At 38.2% G+C, this 24674-nt stretch overlaps 2 protein-coding genes across 7 annotated transcripts in view; both read right to left on the reverse strand.

Annotated features, from left to right (window-relative positions):
- LOC113026672 (cytochrome c oxidase subunit 5A, mitochondrial) overlaps positions 1 to 3291 on the reverse strand; it is a 3448-nt gene extending 157 nt beyond the window's left edge. Inside the window, exons 1-5 of the mRNA XM_026175706.2 lie at positions 3084 to 3291; positions 1886 to 2002; positions 568 to 689; positions 354 to 475; positions 1 to 258 (exon numbers count right to left, since the gene is read on the reverse strand). The exon at positions 1 to 258 is cut by the window's left edge and continues 157 nt beyond it. Of these exons, the coding sequence (XP_026031491.2) occupies positions 362 to 475; positions 568 to 689; positions 1886 to 2002; positions 3084 to 3273 (543 nt within the window). The 5' untranslated portion in view covers positions 3274 to 3291 and the 3' untranslated portion in view covers positions 1 to 258; positions 354 to 361. The remainder of the gene's footprint in view (positions 259 to 353; positions 476 to 567; positions 690 to 1885; positions 2003 to 3083) is intronic.
- Positions 3292 to 12481: 9190 nt separating this feature from the next.
- LOC113026629 (protein mono-ADP-ribosyltransferase PARP6-like) lies at positions 12482 to 20648 on the reverse strand. 6 transcript variants are annotated; one of them, XM_026175631.2, is made up of 22 exons: positions 20393 to 20635; positions 19626 to 19697; positions 19014 to 19120; positions 18849 to 18909; positions 18129 to 18219; positions 17976 to 18042; positions 17716 to 17865; positions 17491 to 17629; positions 15531 to 15662; positions 14995 to 15090; positions 14802 to 14894; positions 14595 to 14720; positions 14436 to 14501; positions 14219 to 14286; positions 13914 to 13962; positions 13641 to 13753; positions 13462 to 13534; positions 13265 to 13334; positions 13107 to 13186; positions 12941 to 13004; positions 12779 to 12863; positions 12482 to 12649 (listed from the first exon to the last, which is right to left on the reverse strand). In XM_026175631.2, exons 1-22 carry the CDS (start codon positions 20432 to 20434, stop codon positions 12553 to 12555), a joined length of 1941 nt encoding a protein of 646 aa, XP_026031416.1. In that variant the 5' UTR covers positions 20435 to 20635; the 3' UTR covers positions 12482 to 12552. The 6 variants fall into 6 exon arrangements, 4 of the variants coding, with proteins under 4 accessions (XP_026031416.1, XP_026031415.1, XP_080159996.1 ...); XM_026175630.2 differs by having other exon boundaries at positions 17491 to 17632; positions 20393 to 20634; XM_080303870.1 differs by having other exon boundaries at positions 13107 to 13334; positions 20393 to 20638.
- Between the last annotated feature and the right edge of the window lie 4026 nt (positions 20649 to 24674).

A 24674-nucleotide genomic window follows, 5' to 3' on the forward strand; every position in this document is an offset into this window, starting at 1 on the left:
CTCTGACAACATGTACCATTTGGTGACACTTTGTTCTCTATTAAAGCAACGTGTAATGAAATATTGCTCCAACAATTACTCAGACTATTGAAAAATATTCCATATCCTTGTGACACTCAAAGATACAGTTTCCTTTATTATGTTCAACAATATTTTACAAGCAACAGAACTTAATAAAGGCCAAATTAAATATCGCACGCGTTTTATGAGGCAAACATTGAAGTAAGAGGGTTTTGAGTCCAGGGTATGTTTTTTGATCTGAAACAAACAAGCATATATAGACATCTGTTAAACAGCCATCTTATAACACACATGGAAGAGAATAAACATGACTGAATAGATGATTTTACTACCTGCTCTGCTAAATTTTGTCAATGCCGAGCTCTTCAGGTGTAGAGATGCCAAGCTCATTTAAAGTAGGCCGCAGCTCCTGGATCACGTACGGGTAGATATCTTTATGGGGTCCGGCTTTGTCCTGAGGAAATAAACAATAAAACCCATTAATCACCATTATCTGACTACAAAGGCTCTGGCTGGCAATTTTCTCTCATGTGCCTTTTCTCTCACCTTCACAGCTTCCAAAATTCGGATAGCGCTGGCCAAGTCATTTAACCTCCGACAGGCTCTCAGTGCAGCCTCGAGAATCTTTGGCTCAGGTACCAAATCGTACCCAATCAATGTGTTCATCCCTGAAACAAGCAGTCACAACACATTTAAACCAGAGATCAGAGAAAAAGACTTCTAAAGGATCTGAGCGCAAACAACAAATAAATAAAACGACTAACCATTCTCATCAAATTATTTTCGGTGTAGCTTGAAGCAGTATTTTAAATCCCTCTTTACCAAAGCGCTCTATAAATGAAGCGAACACTTAATGGGCACATGCCCCTGTTTCAATTATCAGAGGAGTCTATTTTGAGCTGGTGCCATACACCACCCTGCTGCCAAAATTACTTACTAATGGATCAAATTTGTATTAATCCAAGACTCAAAAATAAAAAGGTTTTATTTGCTTTTGTCACGTTTGACAGATTTAATGGACATAGGTAGGCTGTTATATTCGATAAATCAGCTGTGACATAAACCTGCATACTGTAGACCAGCGGTCCCCAACCCCCGGGCCTCGGACCGGTCCGTGAGTCGTTTGGTACCGGGCCGTGAGAGTTGAGGCTCAGGTGTGAAATGTATGGTTTTCAGGGTTTTTATCGGTTTTCAGCGTTATTTTGTTATCGTTTTTATCGTTAATTCGGTTTTCCTGGGTGTTTTCACGTGTGTTGTGAATAAATCTTCTTTTTTTCGGTACTGGTACTAGTTTTATTTTGTTGTATTTATCCGCGACACCTTAAAGGCCGGTCTGTGAAAATATTGTCAGGCATAAACCGGTCCGTGGCGCAAAAAAGGTTGGGGACCGCTGATTTAGACAAACCACTGTTGTCTAGTGCTTATTTATAAACTACACACAGCCTCTGTCAGTGTTTAGCAGCTGTTAACAATATAGATGAGTTTTATCAGTCTATATAACTAAAACAATATCAGGGGTGAATGTCTCATCAGGAAAACTGATTTTCTTATAATAAGCTCAGTTTTTACATTGTTATGATATGGGTTTTACAATAGGAAATGAATCGAAACAAATGTAAACAGATTCTGACCAACAGATTCAACCATTTTTGTTAACTATGCAAAGCAAACATGCAATTTTAATCATTATATTGCAAACTATGACTGTTTACTTAAATCTTAATCTCACTAAGCCTCTTAATGCAAAATTGTACAAGGCCATTTTTTTAATAACTTCTGTTGACTCAAGACAAACATACCTCAGCAATGAATAACAATTCCAATGATTACATTGATTCAACATTACTATATTCCAGAAACGTACCTTTTCTCAGTTCCCATGCATCAATATCTGGCTTGTTAAAATAAGTGACCCAGCGGGCATCGAACTCCTCGTCTGTCTCCTGCTTCCCATGTGAATAACACCTTGAGGCCAGAAGAGCTGCATGATAAGACAGATTTTTTTTCAGTGATTTGTGTCTAATAAAAGAAACCTACAGTGAATGTTAAGTAAATGCGGAAGGACCAGGCTACATCATATTTTAAAAATTTCATACATGACGGGCGAAATATTAGGGACACTTACACTACCACCCCAACTCTAACTTCAATAATAATAATGATAATAATAAAAACAACTTTTTCTTCAAACCAACTAAAACTGAAAATGCAGTCATTCCGGCATCAGTGTTGTTGCACTCGCCAGTATTAAATTTCATAGGTGTATCTAATAAAGAGGCCGGGAATTGTATCTGCGATGTAAAAAGGACAAATTCTTCCTTGTAATGTGATGCAGTTGCCACCGTCTTGATATGACCTACCTTGTGTATCAGTCTGCACGTAGCAGACTGACACACTAGGACGTGACATACCGGAAATTTCTGTCACATGGTCCTCAGGTTATATTTAATAGCAATTTAAATGAAACAATATGACTTAGGCATGTGCTCAGGTATCATGTTAATACTAATTAACCTGCAACCCAAAGAACATTTCTCATTTAGACTTTTTGACCCCTAAAGAAACACCAAGACAATGCAAAACTATGCAAAAAAGTATTCTGTTTGTTTTCATAAAAATCTATGCCAAACTCCGTTTTGATGTTGAATTCTAGTTGTCTGAACTCTCCTGCAGTCACCTAGCCTACTTAGTAACTAGCGTCAGCAGTCACAATCACAGGGCCCGAGACGAAGCCTTCTAGCCGGGTCATGACAAGGACATAAACTCCGCCAAGAAGAACGACAGGACATTTTTCAAAGCACCACACCCACAGTTTACGTGGGAAAAAGCTGGACTGAATAAAAATGTGGATATCATGGCTGAATCATTATAATGCAGTTTCGTAATGTTTATTTAATAGCGATTTTTCTTGAATAAAAGCTAGCTAGCTTAGCCGTAAAGGAACCGCAAATGTGCCGACAGTCACACTTGATTTCCGTTACATTGTCTCCCTAACAGTTTCTAAGCAACTATATCAATTACAGATTAATATATTTACAATGGGTGACTGAATTAGGAATTACCTCGGCTCCCTGGTTGCGTCCGAGTTAAACTTCGGACACCGGAGACTGACAGTCGGACGGCGGCTCTGAACATGATGCGAGACTGCGAGCTACACGGACCGGTGCGGTCTGTCCGAAGGAAGCTAGTGCTAACTGTGTTAGCCTGGCACGTACGCAATCTCCTGTTGCGCACGCGCAAACTGCAGCTCATATTTACCCTTGACTTCCCTAGAAAGAAATTGCAGGACTGACAAAAAAAAACATGGGGAAACATGTTAATATTTGCAATGTCATTCTCACAGAGAAGTATTTTTTTATGGGATATCTTTTCTTTCTTTCTTTTTAATGCGAACGATACAAAATAGATGTTTCAAAGGTTCTTGATGATAGAATTGTACACAAGTTGAAACTGTAAGACACAGAGCTTTCTTAAAGCAGAACATTTTAGATTTATGATCATTTTAGTTAGATATAAGTGGTGATGTGCATGAAAAAGGTGTGTGTGCAAAACTTCAATGTTGGACATTTAAACTGCTTTTATTTCATGTCATCAGACACTAAAACCTCAAAAATAAGATGCATACAATTAAATTCATGTTCTTTACTATTTATTCAGCCTGGGTCAAAGGCGAACTAGAGCATTACACATAACCTATGCAGGTCACCGGTCTACCACAGATATAAACAACTACACCGATTGCCAGTTCAAAGTTAACCTAAAAATAACAATCTCTTGTGAGGGAGAAAGCACACACAGGTGGAACATGCAGCTTTTACACAAAGAAGTCCCAACTAACCTGGAGGTTAGTGAGGTGACCACTTGACCACTGTGTCACTTTATGATTCATTTTTATTGATGTGACTCTACTACAAAAGAGTACCATCATTATAAAAGTCAGTCAAACAAACCAAAAACGTATGCTCTTGTGAGCCATTATTGTGCACATGAATTATTTCCACAGGCAGAAAACAGAATATAGACAACTGATGCAAAACATGTTCTTTATATTTAAAATGACTATGACCAATTCCATGACTACTGGTTGATTTTTTGCATCAGAATGACCCCGGACAGTGGTCATTAGTGTCTAGCATGGGTTGTTGTGTATGCTTCTTTCCCCAGCTGTTTTCCCAGCTGGGCACAGTGGAGTTTGCTTGTTCATTTGCAAGTAAACTAACTATTAATGTAACTACACTAAAACACCATCATCAGCTTATAAAGTGGGGCAAATAATCATTTGATCCCCTGCAGAAGTTTACAAAGAAATGATCAGTTCTTGATTTTTAAGGTAGTTTCATGTTAATGAAGAGAGATAGAATACTAACCAAAAATCAAAGTTGAATGCCTGACATTGACTGAAATCAGTATTTAATCCCCAAGCAAAACATGACTTAGTACTTGGTGGAGAAATCACTGTCGGTAAGCACAGCAGTAAGACATCTCAGGAGGAATTTTAGCCACTAGCTCTTTAAATTCTCATAAAAATCCGAGACTGTTCATTTCTTTGTAAGTGAGGCAACATAGAAATTCAGCAGGATTAAAATACTTCCCCCTCTATGACTACAAATCTATTACTGATATTGTTGATAATAATAGTTATAGTCATATGTTAACCTGTTACATTTCACAACAAAGTGACAAAGTATTGCAAAGAAGCATTATAGACACAACTGTTTACTTTTGTAGCAAAATGCCTTACATAAGCATCACGATAAACCCCCAGAAATGCAGAGGTATTATTTTCTTCAAGAAAGCTTCATGCTGTAAAACGGAGCACACAACAATCTATTAAATCTATGCAAATGCCAAATTTCTTATTTCTCATGAAGTAATCAGAGGTTTAGGGGAGGACATGCACTCGAATCATCCAGACAGAGTCTCTTGGCTGTGTGTGGGGATGAGTGAGCATGAGCCGTCCTGAGCAGACCCTTCCGTCTCTCAGCATCCTCTGTAGGAACACTGCTGATTTGTGGTGGCTGATATCCAGGCTCCTGGGGGTCCAGAGGATCTTTAGATAGATAGATGCAGATGGCAGGAACTCTCCGCTCCATGGTTATACCTGGTGCTCCAGGCTGTGGACTCTTCCAAACCTCCTTCACTGTGTTATAGTAGAGTTTGGACACCTGGTGCAGACCTTCAACTTTACGTTTCAGGATCTCCACACAGGTGATAGTTTTTGTGACTCCTCTGCCTGAGCCAGTGAAGACCACCTGTCTTAGTGACATCCCATTTGGGTTTCTTACTTCCCCTTGCATGCGAGCTGCTGCAAACTGCAGTAAGCTGCGAATCTTGCTTCCTCCTTTTACTCGCATGTGCAGGATGTCTGCGGCCAAGCCTGGGATCGGATAGGGAATGCTGTCCTCTGTGCGGCTGATTCTCCTGAAGTTGTTCTCACCAGCAGTTTTTGGAAGTGGCAACGAGATCTGGACAGAGGGACTGAATGAAGTAGGCTGCTGTTCCATTGTAGTGCCACATATAGCACTGTTCATCTGACCCCTGGGTTAAGTCATTACTTAGAAAGCAGCAAAATAACAGTGCGGGAAGCTGCAGTAACAGACTATTTGTATGTCTCCTTTGGGATCTAAAACATTGTTCTTGTTCCTTTACTCTAAGAAAGTAAAAGCTGAATGGCTCTGTAATCTAAACTTGTCACTTATCTTGATCCTCTCTCTTCTCCGTCCAAGCTTCTTTTTCATTTTGCCTTTATGAGCGCTGAGATGGCAGCCAGCAGAATAAAGAGGGCACTTCTTCCACTAATCCCACTGAAGTGAAGGAAAAGATGTCCTTGCTCTTTTCAGCACTGAGGACAGCTGATGCCAACAGACACATATGAGGCTCAGAGAGAGACATGTAGAGTGGGACATAGTGCTCTTAAAGGCACATGCAACATTTTGCCTCATTTAATAATGTCTGTATATTTCAGCTAGTTGGGTTTCTTGTTAAAAGGCTTAAGGGATCTGGGAATGGTTTTGTCTGTGTGGTTGCTTGAATTATACAGACGAATGAACACGAGTTAATGAGATCAAGGCACGCAGCTGAAATAAATCTTTGTTTTAACTGAACTCGACTCAATTGTGCCACTTTGCTGACATTCTTAATGTGCGGTTTTGCAGATATGACACCAAACAACCAATCTCACTCAAGATGTGGAGCAATGCTAGTCATTGTAGTATATAATGGAGTGTGGTTTTTCAAGATTATTTTCCCAGTGCGCTATCATCAGAGAGCCATATGGTCCAAGAGAAATGTCTTCCTTTGGGCTATTACAGCAGCTTCACAGCTCTCCTCCTTTCAGTGCATCGCCTGCTGGGCTGACCCCAAAATAATCCTTGCTACAAAAGTTGTGCTTCTTTTTAAGAAATGACATGTACAAGGACAATCACATCTTGGAGCTGCTACTTTTTATTGTCAGACCACAAGTACATTAAATAGAAAGACAGAAAATCAGTATCCAGATGGGAACAGAGGTGCATTGGTTGCAGCTCTCTTTAGAGAAGCTGATCCAAGGGAGGAGGTGAGGAGGCAGCTGGAGGGCTCATATGGAATCAGCATGCTGTTATAATGGTGCATTTCTGCCTCGCAGGATGGTATGCACCCCATGTTAAACAATCAGCAGAAGCATGAAATGCATTGTTCAAATTAAGTTGCTTTACAGAAGAATTATCTGCTTTTCATAAACATCAGTTAACAGCAGCATTCCCATCCCGAGAATACTCATTAAATATTTGAAGGTGGTTCACTGGAGGCCTTGCGCACGCTCCAGAATCTCCCCAAGTGTTTATTTTTATCTGACATGTTTAGTGTTGCTGGAAAATGAACAGAAGCTCCAGCGCCCAGCTGCGTACCCAGTTTAAACATCCTTCAGTCTCCAGTTTATGTTTTTCATAACATAACAGTTGTGGGGTTTGATCCGCTGTATTTATATCGAAAAGGTCCTTAGAGTTAATGGTCACACCCCCATCTTGTGGAAGAAAGTACATATTGCAAAACTAATATCACCGTGGGTTAAAGTGAACCTGCATTACAGGAATGTTCAAGCATTAGTTTGTTCTAAAAAACATGCTTTTGGAAGAATATGAAATTAATGTCTGATGAATACATCTATAGATGAACTGCTAGATACATACAATATGGATGGATCATACCTGTTCTTTTCTCTCTGTTTTTGTAGGGTGATTATATACAAATGCTGAGGGGAAGTGGGGGTGATGAATGTGATCAATCTGAAAGTGTTGAGCATGTAATAGGGATCAACATGTATGTACATACTTTTTTGTACTCCATTTACACTGAAAAAAAGGGACTGGCCATCTCTTGGATTTATGTAAGCATCTTGCATGTATTTAACACAATTGCCTCATCTTTTAAAGATAAATGTAACTATATAGTGTAAAAACTACATGATATGCAGAAAGGGTGTATTAAATTGTTCATATCATGTTCAGGTGAAGTAAGTCAATAAGATAGCAACGTTAAATCTCGTGAAACCACGCGTGATTTTGTCTCGCGGGCTTTGGATCGTGGTTTAAAAAATGCATCCATCTCAGTCAAGTCGAGCAGTCAACTCTACGTTTTTGGTATGTCTTGATTTTTTGAATTAATATTTACCATATTTCAGCCAAATGTAGTTAAACGTCTAGAGTGTCACCATGTAACATGCTAAAAAAGAGCCGTTAGCTTATTTGCTGTTTTATCTGTTGTCAAAGAATTGGCGCTTTTTCATTTGAATTTGTCTTTGGCACAAGAGCCGTAATATCACATTAAACCTAATTACGAGGCACTCATAACATAATTTGGTTTTCTGTGTGAATAGATTTGCCAAATGACTCTTCAGTTACATTGTGTATTTACTGCACCGTGGTGTTAGTGAGATTTTGGACATTGAACAGCTTTAGCTAATATCATCAGTGGCATTATGCTAGCTTACATCCCTACCCCTCCTGCCCTCACCTGCTGTCCTTTTGTTTTTGTTTTTTTTGCTGCACATTGAGAGATGACCTCTATTCTGCATTTCACCAGGAGTCAGCTAATGGATTGTGGGTTCAAGGTGTTATGGTAAGAAAGTATATTCTATTTTCGCTTAAGGTTTCTGTAACTTAATTATAATAGGTTTTTTATAATTATTAGGTGCATGCATACTCAAATAGACCACCCTATTAATACAACTGAGAAATCCAAAATCTGCCATAGGTTTAACTTATACCTGTATGTATTGTCAGAAAGGTGATTACTGGACTCACATTAATGCACACTTGAACTAAAATGAGGTTGTAACTTCTGGGTTGTTGGGTTGCAAATCAGGAACAAACATCTTTGGATTTTTTGAATCCCATAAGATCTGGAAACACAGTTTTTATTCAACAAAACATTACTGATTATTAACCAAGCACAATGCCTGCTGTTATTTCAAAATAATTTTATGTCATTTCAGATAAAATGCAGCATTCCAGTGCATCCCAACCATGCCTTTACAGTCAAGGTTTCTGACGGAGCTGAGTTTCTCTCTGACAGTCTGCTGAAAGTGTTTGCAAAGTGATCGGGGGAACAGGGCACAAAGCTAAAGGATGTAGCTGCCATGATGACAGTAAGAACTTTAAAATTCTTTAACTACAAAGTTTATATGTATTGCATTAGGTCAGTAAAAGATTTTTATGCTGCATCCATTGAAACAGTCAACTATTACAAGTGAGTACTGATTCCACTGAAAGGATGCCATAATTTTCGTCATGCATTTACTGGCCCACTGAGAAAAATTTATCTTTTTTAAAAAATATATGTTTTCTTTTTTCTTTCTCAGCAGGTGACCCAGGTGATTGATATATGCTTTTTTTTTTCTTTTTTTCTTCTTTTTTTTTTTCTTTTTCTGCTCATTCTGTTGGTTTTTGCCCTTCTCCCCCGTCCCTCTTCTCAGCTGTTTCTCTTTCCCTCTTTCTTTCTCCCCTTCTTTCCCCCAGTCAAGTCTGTCCCATATTCAGTAAGTGAAAATAAAATAAACAATAAAAGGTGAATCAAATGGACCATTATGGCAAGGCTGGGATGGTCAATTTGGTAAAGTAAATCCGTTGGGCATCTTTCTTTGCCTTTAGACAACAATTCTGATGGCAAAAGAGCCAAACGGGACAGGCCAAAAAAAAAAATATATATATATATGTTCTGGAAACTATATATCCATAAAGTTGATGTCAAACAGGAACTTTTGATATTGCTTTGTAGATGCTGGTGTTGCATGTTGACTGGTTTAAAAAGTCAAGAGTTTTTGTCTGGGATCATTTTCTTCTGTGCTACTGAAAAGTTCACAAATCTCTGTTTTCTTTGTTATAATACTTTAGGATGACATTAATGCTCAAAGGGAGTCTCATCAAAGTGCTCCGCATCTGTGTGAAAGACAATTGCAGGAGTTCATGGTGAGTGTTTTATGAGTAGATTGTGGCTTTGCAACATTTAAAAATGTATTTAGTTATCCACTTGATCCTCATTGGACTGGTTAGGACCAGTAGTCCTCTTTAATAATTTGAAGTTCACATGAGGCCTGGTAGTGAACTCGGCCGCCGGCCCTTGAGGCCCCACCCCTGTATTAGGGGTCACATCAGTGTGAAAAAACTTTAAATTTGTCATTCTAGTGAACCAATATTTACATTAGCTTTTGTTTGGAAAAAAAAAAAGACCAACTGACCAACAGCTAACCAAATTGTGGGGCTGAAAGTCTAAATTCTAACATCTTCTGAGTGGCATAACCTGGATTTCTGATGGGCCAGTGTCTTTCTAACAAAAACTAATGTAAAGCATTTGAAATTATTATGTTTTTCACCCTCTCTTAGAAACTCTGTTAGACCATGAATGGCAGCATGGCAGGCCACTCTTTGGCTATAGCTATTTACTATGTTGCTTGCATTGGTTTAAATTACTATAACATTAGAACTGGTAGATTCAAAAGAGATGAGTTTAAAAAGGAATCTTAAAGAAATGTTTTGTGTTTAACCAGGACTTGACTGAGGCCACTGCACAGATTGAGAAAACCACAAAGAACATCTGTCTCCAGAGGATGCGGCAGGCAATGACTTTTCTGATGTTGGCATCATCATCGAGGGTATAGTAGTTCTTCAAGATCTGGATAACGTGACCTTTGCAGTAGCCATGCTGTTTGGACCTTTTTTATTCCTTCAATATGAGTTACCCATCACAGCTCTGCTACACTTTTGAGGTGATTCAAAGGGTGGTAATGGAGTTGGATGCAACTCAGCTCTCAAGAAAAGCTCACAACTAAGACAAAACTGCTCCTGCAAGGAAAGCTCACTGTTATGCATGTGAGGTGACCAGCTCTAGGTGAGAAGACATTTAAATCTCACACTTGTTCTGCTGCATTTTTGAAGCTCAATTCCAGGAACAGATCGCAGAGTTCATTTTTATATACTCTGCAACTGCCATGAGGACAGGGCCGTTTTTTTGTTGTTGTTGTTTGTTTTTCCTTTTGCTCTGTACAGCATTTTGGCAGCATTTTTAAAATTCTCTTTGTATTTTTTCTTTCTTTTACTAGTGAAGAGATGTAGCGTGAACAGTTATACAGTCTAAATATCCCATATGGGTCGTGTGAAATGGTGTTTTCAGTTTCATTCAGTTGAAGTAAAGAACGTTGAATATTTCTAAGTGTGCTGTTTTGAACCAAGATGTCACAGTATGATCAGTGCTGTAATTTTTGACAGTCACTGTATCAATGTTATTTTTGCGTCTCTTGAATAAAGGTTTTGACCTGCAAGTGCTAATTTCTTTAGTTATTGGGGTAAAATGGGTAATGTTAATAGGAAGGTGTTTGCCAATTCAGTAACCTAATTTAATGTTAATGGAAACTAACATTATCTCAAATTGTTTAGTTATAATTGTTGTTTAACTGAATCTTGATTTTTGATCTTGATTTGTTCTTTCCCAACATTTTTCAAAAGAAACAGTCTAATTTCTTTGCTGTGATTGATTCCAGAGAACACAGAAGAACTGACATTATTTAACTGTTGATTTATGTAGATTCAGTGGAGGAGTAATGTCAGTTTAATTCTTTACCTACTGTCAATGCAGTGAAATTAGACATTTTGTTTTGAAAGGTTACTGGTGGATGCCAGCAACCATCTTGGAAGAGAACAATACAATCTGTTATAAGGCCTCCATTTGAAAATTGTGTATTTGATACTAGAATATAATAGCAAAATGTAATTTGAAGATAACATGTAGTATTTAAGTGACCAAGTAGTATTGGGTAAAAGTTATTGAATGGTGTTGGGATAAAGTGAGAAAATTGTGAAGGATTAAAATATTCCAAGAGCTCAAATTACTTCATCAAAACATGTTTAAGTCACATTTTATCAACACAAATTGCACAGGCTTATTGAACATGAATAAATTGTGTTAATTTAACTCAATTGTTTAAGTTGCTGCCAAAGCAAAACATCTGTGTGCAACAAATGTCCACCATTGAATTAAGTAAATCCAACAACATATTTTTTTCAGTGTAGGACTTGATGATTGACTGTTTATTTCATATCACATAGATTTTGTTGACTTTGATTGTGCACATGTGTGCATGTATGTATATGTACATATACACGTGAATATGTGTTTGTGTACTCAAACAAAAAACTATTTGAATGGTCATAAAAAACATGGAAAGGATTTCCACCTGATTAAATTGGTTTATTTTAGCATTATTCAATTCTTTCAACTTCATGTACTTTAGTTGGACCAGCTTAATTAAATAATGATGACTCAGCTTATTTACTGCAGTTGAGCCCAACTTAATTTAATTGAGTTGATCCAATCCAGGCAAATTACATCAGTCCAACAAAAGTAAGACATTTAGTAAGGTGGAAATCCTATTCATGATTATTTTAAGTTAATTTAAAGAGTTATTTTTTGGAGTGTTCAACTAAGTCAGAGTCTGGTTAGCATAAAACTTGTCATGCACATTGTTTTTTCCTCCAATTTAATGGATTTAGGACATAGCTGTCACTCCATAAATCCTTTTCCACTTGTCCTCATCCGGGTCTATTCCTGTCATAGGTCGAGAGGTAGGGCTAACCCTGGACAGGTTACCACTCGACAACTGTTCACACTCACATTCACACCTATAGCTAAATTAGAATAATTAACCTAATCCCACCAGAGAAAACATGCAAACTCCACACAGAAAAGCCCTGGCCAGTGGATTCAAACTCAGGGGCTTCTTGCATGAGGCAACAGTGCCAACCACTGTGCTAGCCACAATAAACATCAGCATACATGTGGTGTGTATGCTTTTCTCATATTCAGTTTTGAGGTTTTTGTTTAAATCATGTGAATGTTTTTCACTTGTGCAAGACATAAATTTTTACCTCAAGGCGCTCCGTGTTTCATGTTAATGTCTTAAACCAGAAAAAGCCACAGACAATCAATATTCATTCTCACAGTTTTTGTTTTTATTATAAAGAACAGAAATGACATATGTGTGTATGTATCCTGGTTTTCTCAGCATGGCTTTGAAGCAATTACTCGTGAAATTTCCTGCTGGATTTTGTCCTCTTGGGTGTTTATGTCGATATCTCCCACCTGCCCGTTTTCATAGCTGTGGAAGAAGAAAGCAGCCTTTTTAGGAAGCTCAAATAAAGTCCAGAGTTCTAACTTTCTGAAGAAAAAAAATGTTGGAACTGTTTGTCATTGTTTGCTTTTGCTTTCTGCTTTTTGTCTTACTCACACAAAGAGGAACCGCGTGCACACGTGGTCGGAAACCGGACACACCCAAATGTTGCCGTGTTTTTGCAGGTTTTTTGAAGTTATCACTGTTAACAGATAGACAAAATCACATCACACGCAATTAAATAAATCTTTGTTGCTTTGTGGGGTCTTCCGTATTTACCTTCACAGAGTGCAACGCAGTTTAGGTTCGTGCTTTGCAAAAACCTGCCTTCCCCCACTTGTTCCTAAAACATATAGAAATACAAGATGAGATACTGAAAGCAAAAAAGGATATTGTACTCCAGAGTGAATGTTTGCAGCATTTAGATAAATGTGAACAACCCGACCTGCTTGATTTGGTTTATTCGGTTGTATTTCTGCAAGAGTTCTTCTCTGGTAGGAATTTTGTACTGACCTTTCCCCATCTCTAAAGAAAAATGGAAGAATACTCTTAAAAACATGCAAAAAGAACTCGTAATCGACAGACAAGAAACAGAGTTCTTACCAGAATATCCAAATGATATGCTTGAAATGGGACTCAAATAGATGCCTTTCCCATACGCAGCACCATGGAGCTAAAATAGAAAGAAGGGAGAGGTTTCGGTGGTCTGAACATCCACATAAAAATTTCCTATGTTGAAATTGTCTGTAACTTCAGACGGTGATCAAAGACAATAAGCATTTAGAATTTATATATTCTACCTGTAACTTTGTGTAAGATGCGTTAACCAGCCCGTTTCTCAAAATAGAGTGCCAGTTTTCAATGTGGGAACCACTGAAAGAAGAGAAATATGATCTACTAAGCATGGATCATGCTCTATATACTGTATAAGTGATGATGTGAAAATTTCATGAAAAAAAAAATCTTTGACTTCACTTACTGGAAAGCAAAGGTGCTGCCATAAAGCTTTTTGGCAGTTTGAAAGTGAGCCTCCTTACATGGAGGGCTGCTGATCAACAGGAACTGATGGGGTGTGTGCATAAACGTCAGTTGCTGTTAAATAGCAATTGATTAAAAACAACAACAACAAAAAACATTAAATTATAGAAAGCACAGTGTGAAATTTGATATGTGGCTGCTAATTATTAACTAGTCTACAACTGCTTTAAAGCTTGCAGCTAGACTGCTAATAAATCTGACTGCTTGGGCATACCCTGCTCAGCGGAAGCTTCACAATGTGCGATCTGTTGCTTGCTAAAATCCTGTTGTAAAACATACAAAAGCAAATCCAGATGTTAACCTAAATATAACTGGATTTCACTCAAGTTACTCTTTTCTAACACTTTCATTTAAACGACTTCAGACGCAACGCTGCAGTTACTTAGCCCAAAACAATGCGCTTGCCAAGTTTGAACTAGACTCGATGAATGGCTACTGAGGCGAGTGAGTAACAAAAGGACAGATATGCAGCGATCTACTAAATAATAACTAAAAACACATCCAGATTTAGTCTCTCACCACTGCAGTAATGGATGTGCGAGAGGGTCTATCTTGTCCAGCTGCTTCTTAATCTCAGAATATGGACCCTGAGTATGATTTAAAGACAATTTAATCATTATAATCTAATAAATCCAGTTCAGGAAATCATTTACCTGCTTTGAGTTTGTGCTCATTCAGCAGACCGATGTGTAATTGTTGAAAATGAGAGTGTAGATTTTACTTTGAAAGACCTCACCTGTGCCATCCTCCTGACCAACAAGACATTGTCCAGAGCTTTCTGCAGCCTGTCATAGCTTCTGCTCTGTTACAACAAAAGCGAAAACAAATCAGTAAAATGACACACTGAATAGTGCACGACGGATCACGCCAGTGGTAACTTTGATTCAGCTGATACCTTTGGACTAAAGGCGAGAGTTTTGGGGTTGTGTGGATCGACAATAGAAGGGTACGGTTCAAAAATAAGGCTCTTGCGTGAAGACTGAAGGGCAGCTCTGCACATGGCTACCAACAAGTCGATCACCTGCAACAGCAAAGATTATTGCCTTACTCATGTCCCATACTGTAATAACTCCTGCTATAAAATATTTAAAAGCTTACCAACCTCTGCACCGGTGGCAACCTCTTCTGTCGCTCCAGACATAACCCCCAGCATGTGAAAGGAAAACACACAGAGCTCCCTGGTGCAAACCGCTGGCTACAAACACACAACGTAGAGAATACTGTCGAAGAATCAAGGCTCAGTTTTACTGAATAGCTGCTCAACCAACAGTTAATTATTTATCGAGAGCTCGCACCTTAAGCATGGGCCCATTTTGAAACACGTGCCGCTCATCGCAAACAACACAATATTCATTCAGTGTTGGGATCCTCTGCTCAGCATACCTCATTATCTGTGCACACAAAGAAAACAGAGGCAAAGTAGCTTTCTAAGAAAATAATTCAAAATCAACACAAACCTGCTCAAATGTCATGCTTAAAGTCAATTTTCCTGCTTCCAGCTCCATATTTTGTAACTGGACTCTTAATAGTGTCGCTTTCCATGATTCACAGTTCAAACTAATCATTATTTATCTTATCCCAGGCCTTGCACCAGCCCTTCAGTAGCTTCCCTCTCTTCAAGCCAACTATCTTGTGATTGGTTGTCCCCTAGCAAACGCAGGTTTTAACAAGCAATTCAATTTTTTTTTTAAGTAGCACCAATTCACAACAATAAATGACTCAAAGCCTTTTATATTGCAAAGTTAAGACCCTAAATTATTTATTTAAGAGAACTCAGACAATCCCCTATGAGCAAGAGAACTCAAACCCTCAGATTAGAGTAAGCTTTCACCTGCACCAAGAAGCCGTGCTGCAGAGTTGGTGTGGTCTTACAGTGCCCAATTGCCTGGGATGTGAAGAGTAGCTCCATCAGCTGTTTAGTGTTAAGCTGTGCTGATGATTTCACTGCTGAGACCATCACCCTCTGTGGAAGAAGGGTCACAAACAATATCACTCTATATTCAGAACTAAAAAAAAAAGGTAACAACTCTGGAAAGACTGAAATAAAGTCCAGATTGCTGACATCAAAGACAGATTTGAGGAAGGAGTGCTCTGTTTGCAGGAATGCTTTAAATGCACTAATTGGGATGTTTTCGAGCAATCCTGTGGAGGTGATCTGGACAATTTTGTGGACATATAATGCTCATATATTTCTTTTTGCAGAGATATGATTATTCCATGTAAGAGGGTTTAAAGTACTCAAATAATAAGCCATGGGTTTATAATAAGCCATGGGTTACGAAAGTAGTTAAGTCCACAATTCAAAGAAAGAGATATGCATCAGAGCTGCAGGCAGCCACCAAAGAGCTGAAAAGCAAAGACCAGCACGCATGGCATTTTAGAGGGTTTTACCATTCAGACAGAGAATTTGCCAATGCTCTTACTGCTTTGATTATCCGTTTGACATATATGATTTCAGCAAAGACTTTCAGGAACTGAGCCACACATTAAGGGACAACCAGCATTTTAATACTAGTGAAGTTGTAAAGGAATTTCTTCATATTACGGTAAACAAGAGTCAGGGATTAGACAAGTAAATGTGGAAGGCTGCTTAAACACTGCAAACAAGCTGGGCCTGGTTTTTCACTACATCTTTTATTCAGTTCCTAAAGTTATACATGTCCTCAGTGTGTGGAAGAATGCTGAAATTGTCCCTGTTACCAAATTCAAGTCACCCCAAAGCCCGCAGTGATTTTCAACCAGAGGCTTTGACCTCAGTCTTAATAATATCTTTGAAAGACTGTTTGCGTATAACCTTCACAGAGGAGTCTAAGACTCCACACTTACTCTACTTAATTTGCTCCTTAAACCCTTGGAAGGAGACGAATATCATGTCAGACTCTTTACTGTTTACTGATTTATCTTCTGCATTTAACACCATTCAGTCATGTTTTAATTTGTTTAAGTCCATTTGATTTAAGTCATAATCTGGACTTTCTAACAGAACGCAGACAGTGAATGGGCTTCTGTTTGGCCAAGTCAGGTCATCTGCTGGTTCACAAGGGTGTGTCCTGTCCTCCTTGCTGTTTATACGATGCACGAACATGTGTCAGAGGATGTTTGAAAGGACAAACACTTTAACGTATGCAGATTAAATGCCATTATTAGTCTTTTGGACACCAGCCGCAGATCGGTTATTGAACAGGTGGTTTGAAGAGTCTGATCTCCAGCTCAACATGTTAAAGACCAAATGAAAAAAGTCCCGCACACTTGATGCCACAAACATTAAGGGTCATACTGTGTAATGTGTACACAGGGATTATTACTGATGCAAGACTGAATTTTGATAGTTTGTTTTTCTTGTGGAAACTGTTCACCTTTCACATCATTAAGACGCTGTTTGATGGATCTGTTATTGAGTTAGTTTTAATTTTTTTTACTTTTAGTCTTTGTATTTCGGAAGATGACAGAGCATCAAATTGTGCACACATCTATTCCACCTATTAATTCATTTTAATTGGAATCGATTAATTTAGATTTTTTCATTTTTTAGCCTTTTTGTGCTATTTATAGCCTCAGGGATTGAAGTTGTTGTTTTAGTGAAGCCTGGAGCACTCTGTCTTTTCTCCTTTTTTACCATGTATATGTGAATATAGTTTTTGATGTCAGGTCAATTAGTGTCAAAACAAATCTACCTAAGGCTATCAATAAAAGAATCTGAACCCGAACCTGAAACACAGTTGCAGATAGAAAATATGTACACACACACCAATTTTCCACATCGATGTATTTTGAAGTATATTTTCCCTCACCTTTCCACTGGGCGTGGAGGTGAAGAGCTCACCGGGATTCTTGATGGTGTAGGAAGTTGTATGATTTGTGAGACGGTTCAGCTTCATTGTTGGTAAAATGATCCGGCGTCTTGCAGCCGGTTCCTGGAGCTCCTTTAGCCTGCTGATTGTTAGACAGGAGTGAATAGATCCATGCACTAATGGATTCAGTCAGTAAAACAGCTGTGTCATTTAACTCTTTCATACTTTGATAGTGGCAGCCTGGTGCTAAGTCTTGCACAAAATTTCTTGATGGTTCCACTTGGCCTGAACCAGCTGTGACTCCTCTTCTGCCCAGTTACAGCGTTGTCGTTTGCAAGGTGTTTCCACACCCGAGATATGAAAACTGTGAGAATACTGGAGAACAAAAACGAAAGGTTGGCTTTTACACAATCTTCAGATGAGCTATGACTGAAATAAAAACGGTGGATGTGTCCTGTTGGAGCAGTTAATCTATGAACACTCACTTCTGCAACTGTTTCCCAAGACTGAAGTTATTATTATTAGACAGCTGAAAGACCTCAACTGAAGGTGCTGCAGTGAGAAACATCACTTGATCAAGTGTCACATTGATTTAGACTGAAGTGAATTCTGCATGTGGATGTATTGTTGCTGCTCACCAGGTCCATCCAGATACTGAGACATAGAAAACTGCAGACGGATAACGACAGGCTCCGATAGATTAATCCTCCAGGCTTGGGCTGCCACCTCCTATGGACACCAAAAAGATGTCAACACTTTCAGGTGTCATGCGAATATGCCACTTTAACCAATGCATGTGCAGTTGTGGTCAGAAGGTTCCAGACATCCATTTGTCACAGAGGCACAGTCACAAAAGAAAAACGTGGTCTCTTCTATAGATATAAATGTGATAACATAAAACATCTAACTAATGGAAAAGCTTAATCCATACTGTTCCCAGAATGCATAATTTTAAATTCACAAGACTCTTTAACTTCTTTTCATTTGATTAGGATCTGCCTCTCTGTGCTTGAAAATATGAGTTATTCTGGGCACACCAACAGTATTGATAGTGCTGATATGACAGTGAAGACATTTTTTAGGACATCAAACTATAAGTCAGAAAGTCATATTTCTGTGGTGACTATATGATCCAGCAGGATAATGATCCTAAGCATAGATCGGAAGTGGTTTTGAGACGGTTAATTCAAGATAAAATTAGGTTAACTTATAGATCCAAAGAGAGCTGATCAAATCGAGAACATGGGCTCACATATTAGCTGCACTTTACATAGAGATAGATAATTAATTACTTAGATAAATTGGTGAATAACAGATAAAAATGTAATTCACTTGTATATTGATGTAAATCAACTCACATCTAAAAAGTTAGCATTCATTTTTAAGTCCACATCCACATCATCAATTGACCCGTACTCCCTAGGAGAAAAAAAAGAAGGGAAATTGTGAAAATGTAGTTTAAAAAGGACCATGGATCACTTCTATTAAAAGCCATGAACAAGGAGGGATGTTCAGAAGTTCACCTGACAGAGACAGCAGAGACTGAATACAGAGTCCTGACTGCCTCGATGTCCCTGTCCAGCCAGGGGTGGCGACAGAAGTCAGCGGGATACTGACTCCACAACTCCCCCTATGAAGCATGATGAAAGGAAGTTACACCGTTATAACTCCAGTGTATGAGATGACATGTATTGATACAGTTTAAAGCTGATCATGTGTGATCTGAACAAGCTAGTCATTGTGTATTTTTACTCTCTAAAGATTTGTTTGAGATTTTTAAAAAAATAAACTAAACATGTTCCTCAGAGTAACATATCAGTTGTTGGCTTTGCTTAAATACACACAAACTCACTGCAACAGAAAGATTAAGAAAATTTTTTAAATGAGTCGAGTATGTGAACAAAAGTGGATTTCAAGAAGTGTGTTTACAATGTAGACAATTTTGTTTGCATTAGTGTGAAATCATTAAAAGGAGAAATCATTGTTCCTGACAAATACTTTTATCAAGCTCTTGAATGACCATGCAATGCTTTGTTTGTTTTTAATTATCTTTTATATGCAACAATATTTTATCCTTGAATGGTTTTAAAAATGCTACAAGGTTGTAATAGGAAGACACTGAAACTGATGTTTACTTGGATTCCACACAGGATCTCGTCTGCATCAGCGTCGTCGTCACTGTGGCGCTCCTCCCACTCCTGGCACTCCTGTTGGGTTGACGGGAAAAGCTGGCAATCAGAAGATCCTCTAATTTACAGAGTTAATTTAAACCTTCTATTAACCCAAACAAAATCAGCTGGCCCTGCTGCTAAGACTTGCGCCTCATTTAAGCCATTTGCTTGATGAAAATGCAAAAACAGAATATATACCACAATGTGATGCAATTTCAGCAAGAAACCAGCAAGAGAGGGCTTCAGCTATTTACTTCTTTTTTGTCAGTTGATCTGTTAACTATGTTTTTAATTGATTTTCTTGTCAGTTACCCACTGCAAAGGCTAGTGCAATCCTCTGCCCTACAAAAGGATAACTCCCTCTACATGTATATAAAAGTGTGGTGGTGCTGGTGGTGGGGGTGGATATCTGGAGCTTGTAGACTCATCGTGTCCTTATATCTTTTTTAGCAACAATCAACAAAGTGTCCATTCCTGTGTGACTGAAACACTATTGGGGAAAACATTTGTGGCTTAATTAGTTCAGTTACTTCTGTGATGTATGAATGAGCAGGTTGCTCTGAGTATCTTGAACTATGTCGAGATAATTGCTGTTTCCCTGGTTTTAGTCTGTGCACGGACATTAAGTGGAAAAGTAAATAAAACAACACATCAACATATTTTGCTCATAAGAGTAGAGCATGTGTTTGCTAATGCTAATGATACAGCAGGTTACGAGGTTACAATCTTACCTTTCCTTCAGGAGAATGTAGCAAGAAAAAAGGATACTCCATTTCTGTTGAAGGCTCTGCTGGCGGTGCCTTCTCTTTTCAATAGCAGGAAGTCCCACATGCCCAGCCTGACTTCTTGGTCACATGACTGACTCCAGACACTGGCAGCCTGATCACTTAGTGCAGTGAGATGAAAGACTGATGTGGATCTGTTCCTATATCTCTTTAAGTATCTTATGTGGCACAGGTAGAAACCTAAAAGCCAGGCGCATTAATCAGTGCCTGGAGTGATGAGAACAAAGCTCCCTCAGAGGGAAGATGGGTAAACAGGTGATGTTTGGCATTTATTAGCCTTGTTTTCTGTCTGCTGTGTCGCAAACTGACCTTAATCTGCAGTTACCCTTGTTAGCAGTCACCCGCTGCTCCACAATCTGGTCAGATTAGACACTTATAGGACTGCATACATCTGTACACACCTTCAATAAACAAGTGCTTTTCTTGGGGTAATCCACTTAGACATGAATGTCTAAGTGTCCCCTGTGTATTTACAGGGATGGACACAATAGTATAAATGTCTCATGTCTCAAACAGGAAACTGCCATTTTTGGGGTTTGGAACAGACATGAAACGCAAAAAAGGCCGAATAATTTCATTATTTTTATACACCCATTGTTACAGGTAATATATTTCAAATAAATTGGTGACGTAATTAAGTAAATGTGTTTGTAAAGAGTCCACTTTTAAGATTATAACAAATCTGATACAGATTTGGGAAAAGGTCAAAAGCTAGAACTGAACCAAGAGGAATGCTGTCATATCTGGTAAACATTTTACCCACTCGAATAGCTCAGAGAACAAAATCTACTTAGTAAAAAAAATCTATCTACACAATCTACTGACACCATAGACATTAATTTTACATTAAATACAATAGTTACAGTTAACAAACAATAACTGACTGCAGTTTCAAATCTTTTTTTTTTTTTTAAAGAGAAAGATTTTATCTTAGAAGTTTCGTTTGTATGGTTTGTAATCTGTATGACACCATGATCATTTTTGCTAAGTTGCACAGTATGTTGACACTGTGACAGAAAAGTCACAGTTCAGCAGATTGTCCACAAGAGAGAGCTGCTGTTGAGTTGTTGAGAGAGGGGGGGGGGGGGCAGGTTATGGTTTATTCGACATGTTTTGCAGTAAATGTACAAAAGTCAAACTGCAACTTTTTGAAACTTTAAATGTCACTGCTAAGGCTTCTCAGAATTTTATCGATTTATACGTTTTATAGGCATAGATGTAATATTGATGCTATATCAAGTCTTTTGATAATCCTTCCTTTAGCTTTTGCTTTGTAATCCCAGACTTGTTTGACATACAGTAGGTAAAACATGTTTTAGACCACATGCAGAAAAATAAAAAACCACAAATATTTTTGAAATCTGTCAAACACCTGTTTAAAACAAACAAACAAACAAACAAAAAAATTCACTGAACTGAAATTATGTTTTTATACCCAAATGTGTACCGGCATACCCGACCTCTCGAAGTCAAAAATTTGTCAAGCATAATTTTCGAGAACTACATATCATATTTTCTTTCTGTTCAGGAATACGAGCAAATAACAAAATAATATTGTTTTACTATTTTTCTGCTTTTTAATCAATATATAACAACAATAATTATATTTTAGCAATTTTCCAAATATCAGTTTGTTTAAAGTGCTTGCACATACTGACTGACAGAAACAGAAAAAATGATTTTCATAAATTATTATTATTTTTTATGTTTCTTCCTTTTCTGCGTTAAGCACATTGAGTTTTCATGTAATGAAGTGTCCTATATAAATCAAATTGCCATTGTCATTATTGTTAAATCAGGCCTTTCACTGCTCGGTGGTTTAATAAATTTGTTAACCGCTGCACGTAGATTTCAGGACAAAGTAGGGTTTGCAATTAATTTACAATTTTTAAAAAATATCCACATATATTGTTAAAAAATGTGGACAAAATAGTGGAAACAATGTAAAATGGTACAAAACCTACTGCTCTGTGATCTACAATATTACAAAAATGAACACATTTACCCATGTTGTTGTTGTGATGCTGTCTCTGCTTGAATGCAGTAAGATTGAAAAAAGATAAGTAAGAAGAGGGATGGCGTCTTGGATTTCATTGCATCATTGTTTGAGCTTTTAACCCATCTGTAATCTGGAAATCAGCGGCGCATTTCGCTGCTTCTGGCGGCTCCAGATTTATCCACATATAGATGGAAGGTCAGTGAAAGCCAGTTTGGAGCCAGTGCTGTAATCTCAGAGGATTACGCTATTCACACACTGTATGAATATTTATGAGTCATAAATGAGTGTAAAATTTGTATACTTACACCCAGTTTAACAGACTAGTAGACCCTAAAGGGCGTCATCCTTGTCGAGAAGCCTTTCCTTTCACTTATGTCGTTTTCTATAAAAAAGTGGATGAATTTAAAAATCATCTAAGGTGTTATACATGTGAATTACACATAAACATTTTAAAGAGAGATTAGAAATGACTGGCCTACTGGTTTAATGAAACTCTGGAGAGTGTGAAAATATGTCCTGAATACAACTCCCAACCAGTCGTGGCCAGCTGGATGCCCCTCGCTGATCCTGGTTCTGCTGAAGGTTTCTTTGTCGCCGTTTTGAGTTTCTCTGGTTTGTAATTTTAATTATTCTTGGTTTCATTCTGTATTCTGTTTATATTGTTTTGGTTCAGTTCCTGTTATCGTGTCTTTGGTTAAGGAGAGCTTATTTATATCCATTTATAGTTCCCCTCTTGTCTCAGTGTTTTTCCTCTGTCATGCTGGTGTGTCTTAGGTCTAAGTGTCATCTCCTGTCTTATTTTGATAGTCTCTTGTCTTGTGTGCATTGTATTCAGCTCTTCTTCCTCTTACTTGTTATTTTGTAAGTTTCAACCTTGTTCACACCTGTTGCCTGTTCCCTCATCATCAGTGTGTGTATACAGTATGTCTGTCTTTTCTTGCCCCATGTCGTGTTCTCCCTCTTGCTGTGTGCTTTGTGTGTTTTGTGTTTCCTCCTTCCTCTTAGAGCCTTGTTTCCTCTGTGTAGCCTGAGTTATTTTGTATTATGCATTTTGTCATTCTTAGATCAGCAGTAGAGCTGCTTTTGAATTTTCCATTTGTCCTTTTTGAGTCATGTCTGCCACACAGCCATCCCTGACATTCTTCCTGTTAAAAGGGAGGTTTTCCTTCCCACTGTCACTATCAAGTGCTGTTATATGTCATCTAATTGTTGGGGTTTTCTCTGTATTAATGTAGAGTCTTTACCTTACAATATTAAGTACCTGGTGGTGATTGTTGTTGTGATTTGGCACTATACAAATAAAACTGAATTGAGTCAACTCTGGGTGGGTCTGGTTTAAATGTTTTGAGCGGCATGTTACCACTGCATTACAGCACGTGCATGTTAGATTTTGCATTTCTGTGCTTGCCAAATGAAGGAAGTTGAACTATGACAAACTGATTATTTTTGACTTAGTAGTCCTTTAAGGTGAAGATGGAAGGAGTAGAGGTAGTGAAAGAGAACTGGAGTCAACTGTCTAAAGTAACGGACACTACGAGATGAGTGAAAAAGAGAGTGCAAATAGGGCACAATTGGGTGGAAATGAGTATCAGTGATAATATTTTACAGAAGTATGACAACAGGAGTGAAATAGGTGGTTTACAGGATGCTATGATGTGTGGTTTGGACACAGTGACACAAACAAAAAGACAGCAGCAGGCTGAGCTAAGGATGTTAGGATTTACATTTGGAATGATCAGAATGGACTTGATCAGGAATGGTTTGAACATGTGCAGAGGAAGGATAGCGGATATATTGGACAAATGAGGTTGAAGACTGAACTGCCATGGATGTAATGAAGCAGGACATGCAGAGGGTGATAGTGGTGGTTGCTGGGGACAGGGTAAGATGGAGGGAGATGATCCACTGCAGCGACACCAGGAAAAAACAACTGAAAGAAGTCTTTCAAATTTAAGGTGGAACTTAGAGATTAAGTAAAAATGAGCCACGAGGAGTTTTTGTAAGAATTGTGTAAGAAGTCAAGAGAGACACTGCTCAGTTAAATTGAAAAGTCAAAAAAGGATAAAACCTGAAATAATAATGGGGAAAGAATACACAATGCAACAAAACAAAATAGAAAACTCTTAAATGCATTAGGACTATGAGATATTAAAAGAACAAAGTGTCTGGACAAGGTGATGAGCTACCACATGCTGCCAGGACAGCTTATTGCTTTTACATGTCTCTAGG

Source organism: Astatotilapia calliptera, chromosome 7 (assembly GCF_964374335.1).
Source record: "Astatotilapia calliptera chromosome 7, fAstCal68.1, whole genome shotgun sequence".
Taxonomy (NCBI): Eukaryota; Metazoa; Chordata; class Actinopteri; order Cichliformes; family Cichlidae; genus Astatotilapia; species Astatotilapia calliptera.

Coding starts and splice junctions, on each gene's coding strand:
- LOC113026629 (XM_080303869.1), bottom strand. CDS start 20,434: ATGGAGTATCCTTTTTTCTTGCTACATTCTCCTGAAGGAAAG. Junction 14,287..14,435: donor TGGTCAGGAGGATGGCACAG/GTGAGGTCTTTC, acceptor AATCATACTCAG/GGTCCATATTCTGAGATTAA. Junction 12,650..12,778: donor TGCACGCGGTTCCTCTTTGT/GTGAGTAAGACA, acceptor CTTCTTCCACAG/CTATGAAAACGGGCAGGTGG.